General features: G+C 37.8%; 2 protein-coding genes across 12 annotated transcripts in view; one reads left to right on the plus strand and one right to left on the minus strand.

Moving 5' to 3' along the window:
- Positions 1 to 6,913, plus strand: part of ECT2L (epithelial cell transforming 2 like) — a 54,565-nt gene extending 47,652 nt beyond the window's left edge. For 3 of the 5 annotated variants that reach the window (XM_081141057.1, XM_081141058.1, XM_081141059.1), the window contains 3 exons: positions 1,094 to 1,182; positions 4,625 to 4,797; positions 6,240 to 6,913. In XM_081141057.1, the coding sequence (XP_080997183.1) occupies positions 1,094 to 1,182; positions 4,625 to 4,797; positions 6,240 to 6,367 (390 nt within the window). In that variant the 3' untranslated portion in view covers positions 6,368 to 6,913. The remainder of the gene's footprint in view (positions 1 to 1,093; positions 1,183 to 4,624; positions 4,798 to 6,239) is intronic. The other 2 variants (XM_081141060.1, XM_081141061.1) reach the window with 1 other exon arrangement.
- A 1,541-nt stretch (positions 6,914 to 8,454) lies between these two features.
- The window catches only part of REPS1 (RALBP1 associated Eps domain containing 1), a 93,668-nt gene continuing 84,773 nt past the window's right edge, over positions 8,455 to 17,349 (minus strand). For all 7 annotated transcript variants that reach the window (XM_081141067.1, XM_081141066.1, XM_081141065.1 and 4 more), the window contains 5 exons: positions 15,435 to 15,620; positions 14,247 to 14,342; positions 12,284 to 12,432; positions 11,447 to 11,552; positions 8,455 to 8,717 (listed from right to left, as the gene is read on the minus strand). In XM_081141067.1, the coding sequence (XP_080997193.1) occupies positions 8,649 to 8,717; positions 11,447 to 11,552; positions 12,284 to 12,432; positions 14,247 to 14,342; positions 15,435 to 15,620 (606 nt within the window). In that variant the 3' untranslated portion in view covers positions 8,455 to 8,648. The remainder of the gene's footprint in view (positions 8,718 to 11,446; positions 11,553 to 12,283; positions 12,433 to 14,246; positions 14,343 to 15,434; positions 15,621 to 17,349) is intronic.

A 17,349-nucleotide genomic window follows, 5' to 3' on the forward strand; every position in this document is an offset into this window, starting at 1 on the left:
CTGTAGTTTCTCCCAACATCTCCAGCTGGGAGTCACCCCTTCCTGGGTATCCTGCAGCACCCTGAAGACCCGTCACACTTCACTGCAATCCTTTATTCACAAGGCTGGGAACTCTATCGGGTGTGAGCTATGATTTACTTGTCTTCTAGTGTTTGGCATATAATAGGAGCTCAATACATGAATTATATTGACTTAAAGTAACAATTGATTAGAGATGTTATTTTTGTTTGGTCAAATCAAGGAAGCAAGATGGAGCTGTTTTGTCATAACTTACATCTGCATATGTTGGTAGGGAAAGTGGAGTTGATTGGATTACAGTAAGTCCAACATCTTGGAAGCCAGAGTCCATGGGGCTTAACCTCTAGATGGCTCTTCACACCAAGTGGTCATGGCCATGGCTACGTCAGTGCAAGGGCCTGGCTTCTTAATTTGTAACAATTCATTCCCTTTTCTTGATAGATTGCTTATTAACCCCACCTCATTTTGTTTTTTTAAATTTATCTTTATTGTTGAAAGTATTACAGAGGAACCCCTTTTCCCCCATTGGTCCCCTCCACCACCACCACCCTGCCACCCTCCCCCCAGGCCTTCCTCACACTATTGTCTGTGTCTGTGGGTTGTGCATATATGCATATAAATTCTTAGGTTACTCTCTGCCCACCCGCCTTCCCTCTGAGATCCCTTGGTCTGTTCCATGCTTGTGTGTCTCTGGATCTATTTTGTTCGTTTATTTTGTTCATTAGATTCCACATACGAGTGAGATCATGTGATACTTGTCTTTCTCTGACTGGCTTATTTCACTGAACATAATACTCTCATTTATTTTTGAAACTAAGAAAAAGTTTATAAATAAAACAATTTCAGTAGCTTAAGAAATTAGACAACACCCTAAAATATAGTTTCCATTGTCAATTCTGTGGTCTTTCTCAAGAAATCCTGTTTTATAAACAATAAAAACACTCGCTTTTTCATAATTGAACAGAGTTCCACTCCATACTTGCGTATTCTGGGATACAAAATGGGTCTGCAGTGGTGGGGCTTTTTATTTTCTAAACATTTACGTGTGTTTCTAATTTTAATTTTTATTTCATAGGCTCTATCTGAAGTAAACAGATACCTAGTTAGAGTCCAAGATGTTGCCCAACTTCAGTGCTGCGATGAGAAAATAAGTTTCTCTTTAAGGTAAACATCTAAATATCCTACAGCTGTCACTCTTACTCATCTCATACCCAACATCCATTAGTGTCTGACGTAGTATAAATTTACCATAATCTGTGTGTTGAACTGGAAAGTTACACACACTCTGAGATTAGGTGCTTTGTCTCCTTACTTGAATTCCTGGCAGCTACTGGGCAAAATGGGAGAAAATAGCCTCTGCCGGGGAACAGGAATTCTAAAGGTGAGTCACTTTCCTACTGACAGGTGATCTAAGTGTTGTGGACACCACGAGTTGAATGACCTGCTCAACCGTAAGGAAGAGAAGGCTGGTTTACTATCCTGGGGTAGTTACTGCAGTATTTAAAAGGTCTCACCATAAGACCACCATTATTTTGAGGTCTCACCGTATCTGCTTTGCACACTGCTCACAGGAACGTAACAAAAGATGGGCGGGTGTCAAGTTCCATAAACCAGCATCCACCTTCCTCCTGTGGAACCAAGATGGGCAGTTTCTGTAAAAGGTCAGATGGTAATAAACATTTTAGGTCTTGCTGGCCAAATAATCTCAATGATTTTGAAAAATTCTCAGCCATTATTACTTCAAGTATTCCATCTGTTCCTCTTTCTCCATCTGATACTATTAGATATGTTACATCTTTTGTAATTGCGCACATTTCTTGGATATTGTTTACGTCGTCTTTTTTCTGTTAGTTTGGTAAGTTTCTATTGGTGCATCTTTTCTCACTGATTCTTTCCTGGCTATGTCCAGACTGCTGATAAGCTTACCAGAGGTATTATTCATCCATTAAGTGTTTGATTTCCAGAATTTCCTTTTAACTTCTCAGCATTTTTATTTACCAATCTGTTCTTGTATGTTACCCACCTCTTCCAGTAGAGTCCTTAACGTACCATACTTATCTTAAATTCCAAAATCTCTACCATATCCAGGTCTGGCTTTGAGGCTCTCCTTGTTTTATCCGACTGTTTTCTTGGCTCTAAGCATGCCTTGTAATTTTTTGTTGACAGCCAGACATGATGTACTGTGTAGAAGAAACTGAATAGGCCTTTAGTGTAAGGTTTTGTTTACTTGACGTGTAAGCCTGTGTTTCTCTTTGTTGTAGCTGTGGTGTTAGAGGCTTCCAATTTTCTCTGGTATCCTTGTTTTTGTCTCTCCTGTTGTCATTGGGTTTTCTAGAGATTCTTTAAATGGAGGCTGAGCCTTGCTATTGTTTTCAACTCTGTTATCCCTTGTTGTTATTGGTGTGATGGCAAGACATGAGAGGGAGGGTTAACAGTTCTATAGTCCTATGCTTTGGTCTGTATTTATTTACTTATAACATGTTTTTATTGATTTCAGAGACAGGAAGGGAGAGGGAAAGAAACAGAAACATCAGTGATGTGAGAGTCACTGATCAGCTGCCTCTTGCACACCCCCTACTGGGGATCGAGCCTGAAACCTGGGCATGTGCCCTGACTGGGAATCGAACCGTGACCTCCTGGTTCACAGGTTGACGCTCAACACTTAGCCCTATCTGCTTGGCTGGGCTGTTTTTTAGTGAGCCTGTGCCCTTGGGCTATGACCTTCACAAACACTTCTTGGCTTTTAAGCTTTTAGGATACATTATGCATCATTGTTTTTTCAGAAACACTGCTTTTCATTTATGTGACTTTAAGCTTGCTGATTTTTAGCATGCTTTTCCCCCTTCCCATGGGGTCTCCCCAAAGTTGCAAAAGTGGAGCCCTCTAGGGCTGGTGAATAGAGACTGAATCCCCACTTCTCAGACCGAGTCTTCTTGAGGAAAAACCCTACAATAACACCCAAAATGCAGTTACCTTTCCTTTTAGCTTTATCCAAAGGGACCTATAGTCATTTACCGGGGCAATCAGGCATCGGGAAAAGGGGGAAACCCAGACTTCTCAGGGACACTTAACCCTGGCTCTGAACTGATTCTTTTCCTGGGGAAGAGAACCCCAAAAGCCACTGTGATCCACCAGAGTGGGAATGACGCAGGGGTTATTTCTAACCCAGAGAGCTGTTAGAAATAAAGAATCTCCGGTTACTTCAGCTCTATTAAATAAGAATTTGCACTTTAACAAAACCTCCAAGTAACTCAGACACACATTAAAGTTTGTACTATGTACAAGACAGACATTGTCATATGAAGTAGACTCTAAATATGAAATATAGCAGCTTTTATGGAGAGCAATCTGGAAGTCTTTGATAAAAATACACACACCCTTTCACCCATCAGTCCTACCCTTGGCAATCCTATGATAAAGGTAACAGCACATGTAAGGAATTTGTTTATATGTAAGGACCAGTTTATTCCAACATTGCTCATAGTGGCAATAAAGAACAAATGAGAAGAGGAAAGAGACCCAAACCTGTAAACATAGCAAATGTCCATCAAAAAGGGACTGCCCATCAAAAGGGGAAGAGTTGAATAAATGATGGTCCATCTACACCAGGAAGTATCATTTAGCTACTAAAAAGAAGTAATGAAAGCCATACCAGCTCACTTGTAGTGATTTCCATTGCCGAGTGAGAAAAGCATGAAAAAGTGTGACTGTTACCATTTTTGTAAAATAATGGCAAACTACCTGTAAATAGATGTGTGTATATATATATGTACATATGTGTGACTACCTAAGCAGATAAAAGAATTGGAAAGATATGTACTAGTCTGGTATCTTGGGTGACCTAAGTGGAGGGATGGGATGTCCCTTCAGCATTTATTAAAACTGTATGTGGATCTAAACCGACAAACTAAAAATTAAACAAAAAATGGTGAAGATAGAAATATGAGACTTCCTCTGAACAAGCTGGTAAACTGACTCCCTTCCTGAGAGTAAAGGATGCTTCTAAGAGCAGATAAATTTTTTGATAACCCTCCATCAAAACACTAAGCTTGCTTTACTCAGCACTCCTGGTGGGGTGGGGCTCCCCAAGCTCCTCCCTCGCACATCACTTGATGCTGTTGAGCATTCACACAGATAACCCACACCAGTGTGCAGGGACAGCCACTTGAGCTGGCTGCGACAACAGAGCGGCAAAGAGGGTAATACACGAAGGTTGTGGACACATTTTGCCTGTTGATACATACGCCTACCTTCGACCATGGTAGCAACCTCAGTGAAAACCAAGAGCTACTTAACGCTAACTTTTCACACTGATCAGGTATCTTAAGTTACACATCAGTTTCCCTCCCTCCAATCAAAATTAGAAATTTCTATTTCCTACCAGTAGTTCGATGCTTTCTATTTAAGACACCTCGTGCCACACTGGTTCTCCACCCCAACTGTTACCCTTAAAGATGAAACCAAACAAAAATTCATTTTCCCCAGATTGCCCAAACATATCATATGCAAAATATCAAACTTGAGAAAAGTCTGGAGAGTTGAATGTTCCCCTTCTCCACGCTGCCTACGGAACCCTTCTGAAACTGCCTTCTGCATTTTAACACAGGCTCTATGAACACACCCGCGACCTCAGCCTTTTCCTCTTCAACGACGCACTGCTTGTTTCTAGTCGGGGCACATCTCACACGCCATTCGAAAGGGCTTCAAAATCAACCTACCAGTTCATCGCATCAGTGGCCCTCCATAGGTTACTCATAGAAGATATTCCAGACTCCAAATGTATGTATTCTTTTCCAAGAGTTTAATACCTTTCGAAAGCTGTATTATGTAAAGCTCATTAACTATTAAAATAGAAAAGTAGGAAAAGCACTGGAATTATAAATTTGCAGTTTGCAAATAATTCCCCAAGTATTTTTAGGATTTCCTTCATGTAAACTTTCATCTACTTGGAAGAGCAAAAGGAAGGAATGCTGCCCGGCTAGGCGTGGCTCAGCGGTTGAGTGTCGACCTACAATCCAGGCGATCAGGGTTCGATTCCCGGTCAGGGCACATGCCCGGGTTGCGGGCTGCAGCAGATCAATGACTCTCTCATCATTGATGTTTCTGTCCCTCTCTCTCCCTCTCCTTTCCTCTCTCTGAAATCAATAAAGATATATTTAAAAAAAAAAAAGGAAGGAATGCTGGCATCGTCAGACACACGCCAACTACGTCACACTGCCTGTGGATGTTACAATGTTAGACTTTTTCCATCCTACTAGGACTAAGTGATTATTATGGATTTTACTGTACCTCTTCTTAAGTTCATATTTAAATTAAGAGTAAAGGAGATAAAAGAAATCAACAAATTTGTAAAGGATGTTTAGTAACAAACATTTCATTCATAATAACCTCAATAGAAATATCATTTGTTATATAAAAAAAATTTCCGACTTAAACCTAAACCTGTGCCTATTTTTAGTTATCTACTTCCTAAGCTTGAAAGGATCCATGTCTCTTCTATTTCTGTTAGGCCAGACAACCTGAATGGAGAGCACTCATTCCAATATTTTTCACTGCATGTAAAGGCAGGACTTAAATGTTAAAGCTGGAACCAAGACCTCAGAGAAAATATTAATATAAAAAGGACTGCTGACTAAGCTTCAGCCCCATTTTAAATCTGAGCCTGAGAAAAAAATGAAAACCAAGAATATTTCCACCTAGAAGACAAACTCAGATAAAATGGGTTAGTTACCTAAAATCACCGGGTATATTTAAAAGTGTATGACTCCCCTTAATCAGGTACGCCCTGTTAAAATATCATCATGTTACCTAAAAGATAGTGGCCATTCAGCTAAGAGGCTGCCTTAATTCTGTCACTGGCCCTCACACCAAAGTTGTCTAGGTCTAGCTCTCAGCATCTCCATTTGTAACTCTCAGTAAAGGCCTTTACTGGTTCCAGTTCCTTCAGGAGTGGCCAAGACAAGGAATTAAAGAACATTAGATCATCTATCATTTAGTCTTTAAACATAATTGCTAATTAATAGAGATGATTACTTTAGATGATCATATATTTGAATATTCAGCAATTTCAGGAAGTTACATCCTAAACTGAATTTATTTGAATTCCTTTTCAGTATTCAAAAAATTCTTAAAGACCTGGTCAACTTTTGAATTTTAAAACAATTTCTCCTTTTGATTGTTACCTGCAAAGATTAATTAGTGAACCTCAAATATTTTTACAGATATCAAGAATGCCTTCATTCTTCAAGGTCCAAAACGTGAATGGATTTGTGCCACAGAAGCTGAGGATGACAAGTTCCTGTGGTTATCAGTACTCCAAAATACAATCAAAAGTACCATGGAGAAATGAGACTGAACTTTAAAAAAACATCGGGGCCAATTCTCCAGGCAAAGATAGACAACATGTATTTCCTGTTCCACGATGGCCCGTAAGGTTCCTCCTCACTTTTAAGCTTTATTATCTATGCTCATTATGGGAAATGTACAATAAGAATAAGCTGAGTCCAAGACTTTGAACCACCTCTCTTGGCAGTTCTTTTTCATGGACAGTATTCGACAGAGTTACCTGACAAAACAGAACAAGTGTATTGTGTATTTAAAGTTTTCTTTTATGATCTAATAAAACATCAGAATGAAAAGGGGTTCTTAAATGGTCAGTCTAGAGAAATACTTTAATTTGTTGGTGATTTACCAATTATCTTTAACATTTTCATGAATCATTTAATTTAAAAATATGTATAGGGAATATAAATGGCAATTTACTCAAAAACCTGTCACGTATATCCTAAATATGAATGTATTCTTCCAGAGAGCATTAAAAATATACCACAAGTACTAAAAAGTTTTCTGTGATTTTTAAATGTTCTGTGGTTGCAAAATAAACTTTTAGATCTTCAAAATAAAAAAGCTTTAACATTTTGTGACATTGTTAAATTAAAAGGCTTTCGAAAAAAAACCCAACTTTAAAAGAACAAAAATAAGTGGAAGCCTACCAAAACTTACCTGTAATGGAATTTAGTTTAATAAAAATAAAGAAATTAAGACAAATCTATTTCAAAATAGAGAAACAACAAAATAGGTGTTGAGTAGTTTTCAGCGCTGTTCTTTAAAGTCTTCATTTAATTATTTAACAAACTGAAGCCAGAACCCGTTAGCTACTTGGAAGCTTTAGCTGACATATGTAGTAATAATATTTTTACTTAGTTAATGGTAGGTAAAAGTTGTATTAATCTAGGAGGCTCCTGGATGTCAGTTTCCTTTCTGCTTCATGTTCTCCTTTAAGGTAATAAACTATATTAGTACACAAGGATTGTGAACTAGGCTATTTTAAACATTTTCCTTTTTCAACAATGAAAATATAAATTTCTTCTAATTCTTAAGAATTTAAATTCTTGTTAACTGTACAAAATTTAAAATATTGTGTTTTATAGTGTAAAATCAAACTTTTGATTCTGTTATGACATATCCATGCAGCTCAACATCTATGATTCCCACAGACAGAATAAACCATTCAAGGTTTATTGGTCAGCAATGAATGCAAATATACAAATCCTATCCAAATGTGTGTATGTATTGATATATAAATATATATATATCTGAAACAAACCCTAAGACAGTATATCATCCTGAATAGGGCACACTTCAGAAACTCTGCTAATAGGGAAAACCTGTCCACATGGCAAAAGAGCAAGTGACAAGATAGCTGAAGGTAAACTAGAAATCCTAAAGAATTTGTTTATTCTGTGAATAATTAATGTCCTCAAAAAATTTAAAACATATTACTTGAAAATAATCTCTGTAGAGACTCATGAGTATAAGCTTTTAACGGAAAGTTAAGTGCATAAATCATGCAAAAAGCATGATGTTTGCAAGTGGATGGTACTTACATTGCTTGTAGTTCAACACTTCCCCTTCACTTTTAGGGTATAATTAAGAAAGGTCTGTCTTCAGAGCTATTTCAAAAGTTTGCTGCTGAATTAAAATCTCACACAAAAATATTTTAAGTCACTGGTGAACCATCAAATTTTCATAAGGAAAATATAGAACCTGACCCCAAGTTGACAACCCAAGGAGAACCCTGAAGGAACCACAGGACTCCAGAAAATGTTGACTACGGCAGAGCTTACAGTTAAAGATGGCCTTACCCAACACAGTTCTTTCAAATAAAAAAAAATTAAATAGAAAACTCATTTAAAAGATTTTTATAAGACAAATATAGATACTTTATGTGAAACATTTAATCTGAAAGACAAATTAAGTTTACTTAATTTTGTCTCCTTTTGCAAATATGCTTGAGATGTAAAGAGAAGCCCATTCTGTAAATCAAATCAGTGTGTAGTTTTAGCCACATAAGTCTAATGGCCCAACATTATGTATTATTGCTGCTTTGAAATAACAAGGGTGGGCTGTGCCAACAAACACAATATACCCTCCAGAAAAAGTCATCCTGACCCTTTTATTGTTGAAATTAAAAAATAAAAGATACTTAAATACAGTGGTGAACATATAGGGCAAAACAATCATAAAATTTAATGTTGAATTAAGCAGTGAGCTGAATGTATGGGTCTCCAAATTGGCTTGAACCCAAAACTGCTTAAAAATGGGTATGTTCACAGTTAACGGCAATTGGCTTATAGGTGAGAGAATGGTCGAAGTTGTTCCAGTTGAACTTCCAGGGAAATTCTCTCCTCAAGAACATCCTGAAAAAGATGCAAAGCCAGGTTATGTTTCAACATCTATAAAAACAAAGGCACATCTAACAACAGCTGTGCATCAAAAAACAATTTAAATTTGTTAAGATGATGAAGGAATAGCTGTTCATTTTTTAAAAAGTTATTTCACTTTACAAATGTTTATGTAATATTAAAATATTTTTCTTATTATATAAATAGGGTAATTAAATTTTTTTTGTTTAATTATTAGAAAAGCCAGTATTTGCAAATGATGGCCATTATTATGCATGAACCTTGCACAAAGCATACCCCCTGCAGTAACTGTAGATGAGGAGTTAACATAGATTCTTCCCCTGGTGATTACATCTGGTTATAGCAACACCTGAACCTCATTTTGAGTTTCAGTTTCACAAAGAATAAACTTATTTTGTAGGAATTTCTAAGCACTGTCGATTTTGAGCAGTCTTTTCAGATAGCCAGCAAATTCTAATTTATCTACTTTCCTGTTTTTCACCCTTTATCATACTGAGAGTATCATATTTTAACTAGAACTACCTTTTTCTATTTGGTATCATACTTCCTATTTTCTGTTCTCACAGATAATGAGAAGGGCGATTCTTAAAATGGCTCCTATATATATGTTTCTATGGTTTTCTTTAGTTCTTTAGAAAAACACCCATTAACAAAATTTTCATCTTCAGTATGGTACTAGCAAGCTTGTCCTTACTTTTATATTCTTCCTTTACAACAAACCAAATTTCTAATCATAGAACTGCAAATATCTTTTTTGATCAAAGAATTCTGCAAGAATAACATTCATTCAACAAACATTTATCAAATGCCTAACACAATATTGATTCATAAGAAACACACGTTTGTCATTCAGATGACCAAACCATATTTCTCATGTATATTTGGTCTTCACCCACAGTTCCTGGGTCATAGCTCCCCCAAAGCCTAGGAATTTCCCAAGCATTTGGGGGGGGGGGAAGGTGTCTTTTGTTATATTAATGAAAACGACTTTTGGAAAGCACCTAAGGCTGGTTGCCAGGAGAACCAACCAAGCAAGTAGGAAGTTGGAACTTTCAGTCCCACCCCCAGGTTGAAGGTTCAATCAGCAGCCAACGGATAATGATTTAATCAATCATGCCTAAGTAATGAAGCTTCTGTAAAAACCCCAAAGGACAGTATCTGGAAAGCTTCTGGATAGGCGAGCACATGGAGACGTGGGGAGAATGTCGCCTGGAGAGGGGATGGAAGCTCTATGCCCCCTTCCCACATACCTGCCCTATACATCTCTTCTATCTGGCTGTTCCTGAGCTATATAACCTTTTATAAATCAGTGTTCTAGGAAGGGGCATATTTCTCTTTAGTTCTGTGAGTCTTTCTAGCAAATTAATCAAATCCAAGGAGGGGGCTAGGGAAACCTATAATTTATAGCCAGTTGGTCGGAAGTACCAGTAACAACCTGGACTTGTGATCGGCATTCTTAGTTGGGCAGGGGGGTGGAGGGGGTGCCACTGGAACCTCCATCTACAGCCAGTTGGTCAGAAGTTCCTTAACCTACGGAATCTATGTTATCTCCAGGCAGACAGTGTCAGAACTGAGTTGAATTCTCAGACTGTGCCAGTGTCAGAATTGTATGTTGGTGTGGGGGGACCCCGTCCCACTGTTGGAATTGGGTCTGGGGACCCTAAAGACCTAACATGTGCTAGGTTTAGGGGACAGAGACAAGAAGGTTACAAGTTTATCTAGGACAGTTCCAGTTTACCTCTGATGTCCTGGCCTAAGTACTAACACATCCCTCCCTCTTTTTTTCTCAAAAGTATCTTGGTTTGGACATAAATTAAAGTTACCCTAAGCAGAAATTGTGATTTACCTTCAGTGAGTTCAGTTTAATAGGGCAGAGACAAATGTATTCATTTTACATTTCTGCAAACTCTTTTCTACTCATCTTTGTGATTTACAACCTTGCTACCCAAAGAGGGGCCAACAGCCCAGCAGCATCCCCAATACCTGGAAGCTTATTAGAAATGCAGAATTCTCAGGGTCCACTACATACCTAATATGAATCAGAATTTGCATTTAACATGACCCCAGATTAACTATACACACATTAAGGTTTGAAAACCACTGGTTTATAAAACATGAATGCTTAATCATGTTAAGGCATAAACGATTCTGGCTGTTAATTTTTATTCACAGGGATTAAAAGAAATCATGGCTAGAGTAAGAGAAACAAACTCATTCCTCTCAAGTATAGATGACAGGAGTGCGTACACACTGGCCCTAAGCCCTTCTATTTAAGGCTTGTCTTTTCTTTTCCACAAGCAAGATGAGCTAAATTGCCTCCATTCCTCTCTTCTTTAGACCTGGTTAAGTCCCTTTAATAGAATCTGAGCTATCTTTGATAAAAGGATAAGTTGACAATACTCAAATCATAGAGTGTAGAGAGCCAGTATGTGATCTTGGAGTCTGAGGTCACCATATTTCCTGTCTTGTGTTTCATTATGAAAAGTTAAGAACCATTATAAGAATAGCGATGCCTTATAAGGCAATCATATCACAGTTTAGTATAAATATTCCTTTTAATATTAAAAGACTCAGGCATATAAAACATTTTAGATACACATTTCTCTTGCTACATGGAAAGCTTCATACTAGTATAAGAAGTGTTGGATCACCTCTAAGTTCCAGTTCAATTCTGAGATGCTCTGTGCCGATGGAGCTTCCCAGACATTCAGAAACTACATTACCTTTAACTGTTGCTGCAATTCACTATTCAATCTGGCCAAAACTGTGTTGGTTTCCTTATTGCGCCTAATTGATGCCTGAATAGCTTTCTTATCTTTCCCAACAGACCTGAGGAGATAAAGAGAGCAGAATAAATAAATAACCTTCTTATCTTTAAATTCTCTCCATTCGGCCCTGATCTATCTCTAAACTAGAAAGTAGAGGGAGCATCTTTTGCTTATCAGTACAGTTTACCTTCACTTGCTCAGTTTCAACAGTCAACCAAAAGTATCTACGCTTCAGAAGCTTAATTTTTGCGGTAACTGTTTTAATTCTTCTTCTGTAAAATCACCTGAGTTGAAGTTAGTCTAGAGCAGGCATCTGTAAACTTTTTCTGTAAACCGCCAGAGAGTAAATATTTTAGGCTTTGAAGGTCATATTCTTATTTTTTGTTTCTTTTCTCTTTCTTTTTTCTTTCTCTCTCTCTTCTCTGTTTTACAAAAATGTAAAAGCCACAGCTCACGGCACTTACAAAAACAGGCCATGGGCTGAATCTGGCCCGTAAGACTAGTCTGCCAACCTCTGGTCTAGAATAACTAATTAAAATATCAGTGACTCTACACTGTTAATTTTTTAAAAGTCTGCAGTAGGGTACAAAAATAGAATTGGAAATGAACTTAGAAGGAAAAACTGGAAAGAATATTCTGCCTACTCATACATGAGAAAACTCTCAAAGAGCAACAATGAAGAGGCTTTCTTCAACTAAAGAACTATGACCATAATTTCCTTCTGTTTGATATTTTTAATCTCTGTGCTTTTTGTTCCCAGTAATTACCGTGTTTAGGAATGGCTTTGATTACCTAGGAATAGAAGGCTGTGATGCAAGAACACCAGCTAAGACACCTGTCTTTTGTGCATGTTCATCAACTTCTGGCCTTAACTCATCTTCTGATTTTAATCTTCTTCGAACAGGTTTGGGTGGTGGAGCAAGAGGGGTTGTACCTTTGCTCTGGAAGACAAAAATTCCATTAGTGATGAGCATTTCCTGAAGACACCCATGGTTAGTCAGAACTTCACCAACACCATCTGCTTTCCTTAAGCCGCTTATTCTCCTAAAATTAAGTCACTTTTCCTACTTTAAAACAATTTACAATTTGTAGCAACAGCTAACTTAAATTACAATAGGAGAGGATGTTCCTACTTGACATCACAATTGTGAATGTACCGACTAGACAATTTATAAAGGGCAGTATCAGCTCCTCGTGACCTGAATCTGGCTCAAGCCTGTAACAGTCACAGATTTAACATAATCATGACACATGTTCAATATATATCTGTTCAATAAATATAAGAGGAAGTCTCCAGAAATGTGCACCCATTATCACCACAGAATTTCCTACTCGAAAATACTAAAATACATCATCTTAATGAATAAATTAATTTATAAAAAAGTGAAAAGCTAGGCACTGTTAAAAAACCCTTTACTAAGGTCTATAATAATTATAACCCATGAAAATGAATAGACATTTTGTTGGAAACTGTGTCTCTGCCTTCAAAAGAATCAAATATGGTATTTTAGTATTTACCATAACCTGATTCGACTAGTTAATAAATGAAAGGACTCAACTGTCATCTCTTTGGTTAAATGCTATTTTTAATTTGTTGCCATGAACTGACAAAAATTAACGACTGCCCAGCTGGGTGTGGCTCAGCGGTTGAGAATTGACCTAGGATCCAGGTGATCGGGGTTCGATTCCAGGTCAGGGCACATACCCGGTTGTGGGCTAGGCAGCCGATCAGTGACTCATCATTGATGTTTCTATCTCTCTCTCCCCCTCCTTTCCTCTCTCTGAAATCAATAAAGATATGTTTAAAAATAAAAAAAAATTAACGATTGAGAAACACTACAGAACTACTAATGTAGTAAAGTGTCCATAAAGCAGAATTTAAGCACTTTCAGAAACAAATGCTATTTTAATAAGTATTAGGAATGTCTGGATGAAAATAGAAAAAAAATTTAGCAAAACTTTTCTCTCAAGGAGAAAGAATACAAACAACAGATAAGAAGGACCGATAAAGAGCAGCGATTTTCAACCAGTGTGCAGCAAGAATGTTTAAAACACGCAAGACATGATTTTAGTTGGGGGCACTGACCTCTTTTTCCTGATTGTCAAATAAAAAAAATGACAACAGCCAACACAGCAATAGCTGTCCAGTGTGACTGAATCAAAATTATATATACATTTTTTGTCACATTGGCAAAATATATATTTTGGTGTGCCACAGAATTTTAGTAATTAGTTTACGAGTGCCGTGAGATTAAAAAGGTTAAAAATCGCCGATATTGACAGATATAAGAATAGAGATATGTAATAAAGTATGGTAAAATGTTAATTGATATACAAAGTAAAGTTCTTTCAACTTTTCTGTATATTTAAAATTTTTCATAAAATGCTGAAGAAAAATATTATCCCTAAAACAGTTAAAGAAAAAAGAGCACAGAATGTAACATTAACCTTAGAGTGTTTCACCAATAAGGAAGTTCTACTCTGTGTATTCAGAAGATTGCAATGCCACATAACTTATGAGAACTGTGGCATGCACCAATATGGATGACAGACTACCATCTAGAATGTTTAATAAGCAATTCATGTTCTGTTTCAGACTAAATATGCTACAGTGAAAGACAGTGGAATGGGTTAGATGATCTCTAACTTTATTTCTAAGATTTTTTTCATCTTTAAAATCTTAAAAAGTGCAAATGATTTCCTATGACATTTTGTATGTACAAATGATCAGTATTATAAAAGACTTCCTGCATACCACATTGGCGGGAGCACTAGCAGCTGTCTTTTCTTCAATTTTACTATCTGTTTTGGCAACTCGAAGAGTACTTGCAGGATCGGAAGCTTTTTCAACCTAGAGATGAATATATTATTACTCATTATATATAAGTATTATACAATTATGCATAAACACATACGTAACACATCAGAGTAAAATGTTAAGAAAATATTCGTTGTGACAATAAGGAACCTGAGATGAAGATGAGAAGGAATTTGAGAAAATGACCATTCTCTAGTACCGAAGGTAAGAGAGGAGGGAAGGTAATAGACCTGAGGGTGTGGGGGAGAGCTGAGGATGCAGCCACAGCCGTTTAGGAAGTTCTTGTGGCTGGGGGAGGAATGCATCCACCCAGGGGCATGCGTACCAGTACACTGTGCACGCCAGTACTCCCCCCCCCCAGGTTCTCCTCTGCCTTCCTGGAGGTACAGTACATACCCTTAGTGACCCCACATAAGACAGGCTACAGGTTTGAAGAAGTGGCTAGTAGAAAATTTTTCATGGATCAGATCTATAAAAAAACCTTTGGCTAAATTATGCCAGTCAAATAAACATGGATTTGGGGATCTGTCAGGGAAGCTCAATATAGGTTGATACATCAGAACCAAGGTTTTAGAATTCCTCTGGTCCCTCCAATTCCACATTTATATTTAGTGAGGTCAGGGACCCGTAGAGAAGCTCTTGCCACTAGTACTAAACAGAGTCTCCTAGAACACTGTTCGCCAAGATTACCTTTTGGCATCCTGTAATCTGTAAGTCTGTCTAACTCAAAGTGATTTACTCTCACACGAACTGAGTGTAACTATGGCAACCACAGCTTGTTGCTACATGGAAATCTTCACAAAATGACACAGTGAGAGCTTAGCATTAAGATGCAACCCCAGAGCAGTATTTTAGCCAGGACCAGATGGTTGTGTCTTTCCACCCAGATTCTGATTCTTATTAAGCAACACTCTGCAACAAGCAGGAGTCTAAGGACAATAAAAATAGAGAATCACTGACCTAGGAAACATAAATCCTCTCAAAGGAGCAGCAGCAGATATTTTGCTCACTGATGTTTGCTCTAGTATCTGCTCTTTTAGAGGCTCCTCTGTTTACAGACAAGCTATGAGCATGAAAGAGAAAGAGAGTCCCCGTGAAAAATTAGGTAAGCCCTTAAAAACTGACCGGCAAGACTTCTGGGTGTTTCTCAGCTTCCTCATCTTGTTCTTCATTTACATTTGATGCAGCAAATACTTCAAACTGGCTGAAATCTGCAAAATTTGGTTGTTCTGGTATCTGCTGAGGTGAGGTACTAGTGTGAGTTATCAGGCCATCAGCATCCACTGGGCGATGCACTGCGGGACCAGCAGCCTAGACAACGGTTCAGAACAGAGGAGCAAACACTTCGCTGGCTTATCAGTCACAAAGTGGCCTCTTTCCTTTGAAAATATTACTATAAAGATGCTGTTTTATTATCTGTAAATTCATGGAGGTGAGCAACAGTAACATTTAGTTCTAAAAAACCCTGGTTAAGACAACAAAACCCCAATAAAAAAGATACTTTTACAAAATTCCTTTTGCAAAGAAAGTGCATAAGGAGAGGGGAAAGTCTGGCCCTACTCTCTGATTCTCACTTGCATCTATTATTTTCTTAATTGGGCTACTGAGCAATTGTTTGTTCTTTAAACAAGTTTTGTTTGTTTTTTTTAAATGTTTCATTATGTTTTTAAAAAGGTTATTTTTTTATTTTTTTAAAAATATATCTTTATTGATTTCCGAGAGAGGAAAGGAGAGGGAGAGAGACAAACATCAATGATGAGAGAGTCATTGATCAAGCCCACAACCCGGGCATGTGCCCTGACCGGGAATCGAACCCCGATCGCCTGGATCCTAGGTCCACGCTCAACCGCTGAGCCACGCCTGGCCGGGCAAAAAGGTTATTTTTTTTTAAAGTGTAGAAACCAGTGTGCTAACTATTCTCCCAACACGTCAGTGTATTTCCCTTCAGTCTGTCCTCTAATTCTTCTACAATTTTCAATCAAAAATGTATTTTTTGAGTATCTACTTTTGGCCAAGTACTATGGTTCTAACAGTGAACAAAACAAATAAGGTCCATGCCCAATAAAGCTGATAGTCTATTGCAGGATGAGACATAGGTTAACAAGGAATTAAAATACAGTGGGGGAAGTTTTATTACAAAGGAAGTGCAGAATGCTATAGGAATAAATCAGAAGTCTCTTCCTTGCTTGCCCTTTAAAAGTTTCCATCTCCTTTAAGAAAATTCTACCCTTCTTATAATAATAGAGGAGATGCTCTGCCCTTCCCGACCTCTTGTGTTCCCTTTCCCATCACTCCAGTTGTACTGAACTGACTTGTTTTTCCTTGAAGAGCACACCAGACTTACCTCACACCTGCATGGCTTTGTGAATGTTGCTCTGTCTGGTTGGAATGCTCTCCCAAAGAAATACCACTTTACTTTTCCAGTCTCTGCATAAGTCTCCCTTCCTTCACTTTACTTACATCTCTTCAATGTGATCCCTGACTTTACTAACTAGTGAAGATGTAGCAAAGCATTTCATAAACACACCTATTGTTGCACTTATAACTGTTGTTTATAGTTGTCTTCCCCACTAGGCTGGTTCTTGAGTTAAGAGACCAGCTCACTGGGTTTCACAGCTTAACCCCAGTAAGAATATTTTTGCTGGTACTTTAGATAAAATAAATACTGGATTATTTAAATTTCAGTATCTTTTACAATTAAGAAACCATCTTTTAAACTGCAAACACCCAACTTAATTTTAAGACTCTAACTCAAAAAAATCAACCAAATTCATTCATGTAAAAGGTAGTCAGTCAGTCACATAAAACTAACAGTTATAATACAGAATCTACCCTGGAACACAATAGTTTTGTGCAGATCAAAACAATTTCAACCTGGCAGGGATGCAGAGGTCATCTGACCCTTCCTTTACTGAAGTAGTAGCACATCCAGACGCATGCAGGGAGGTCGCTCTGAGTCACTGCTAGATCCGGAACAGAGATGGGCATCTCCTATCTCCCAACCCACTGTTCTTTCCACAAAACCCTCCTTTGTCAAGAC

Source organism: Miniopterus schreibersii, assembly GCF_964146895.1.
Source record: "Miniopterus schreibersii genome assembly, chromosome: 6".
Classification (NCBI taxonomy): domain Eukaryota; kingdom Metazoa; phylum Chordata; class Mammalia; order Chiroptera; family Miniopteridae; genus Miniopterus; species Miniopterus schreibersii.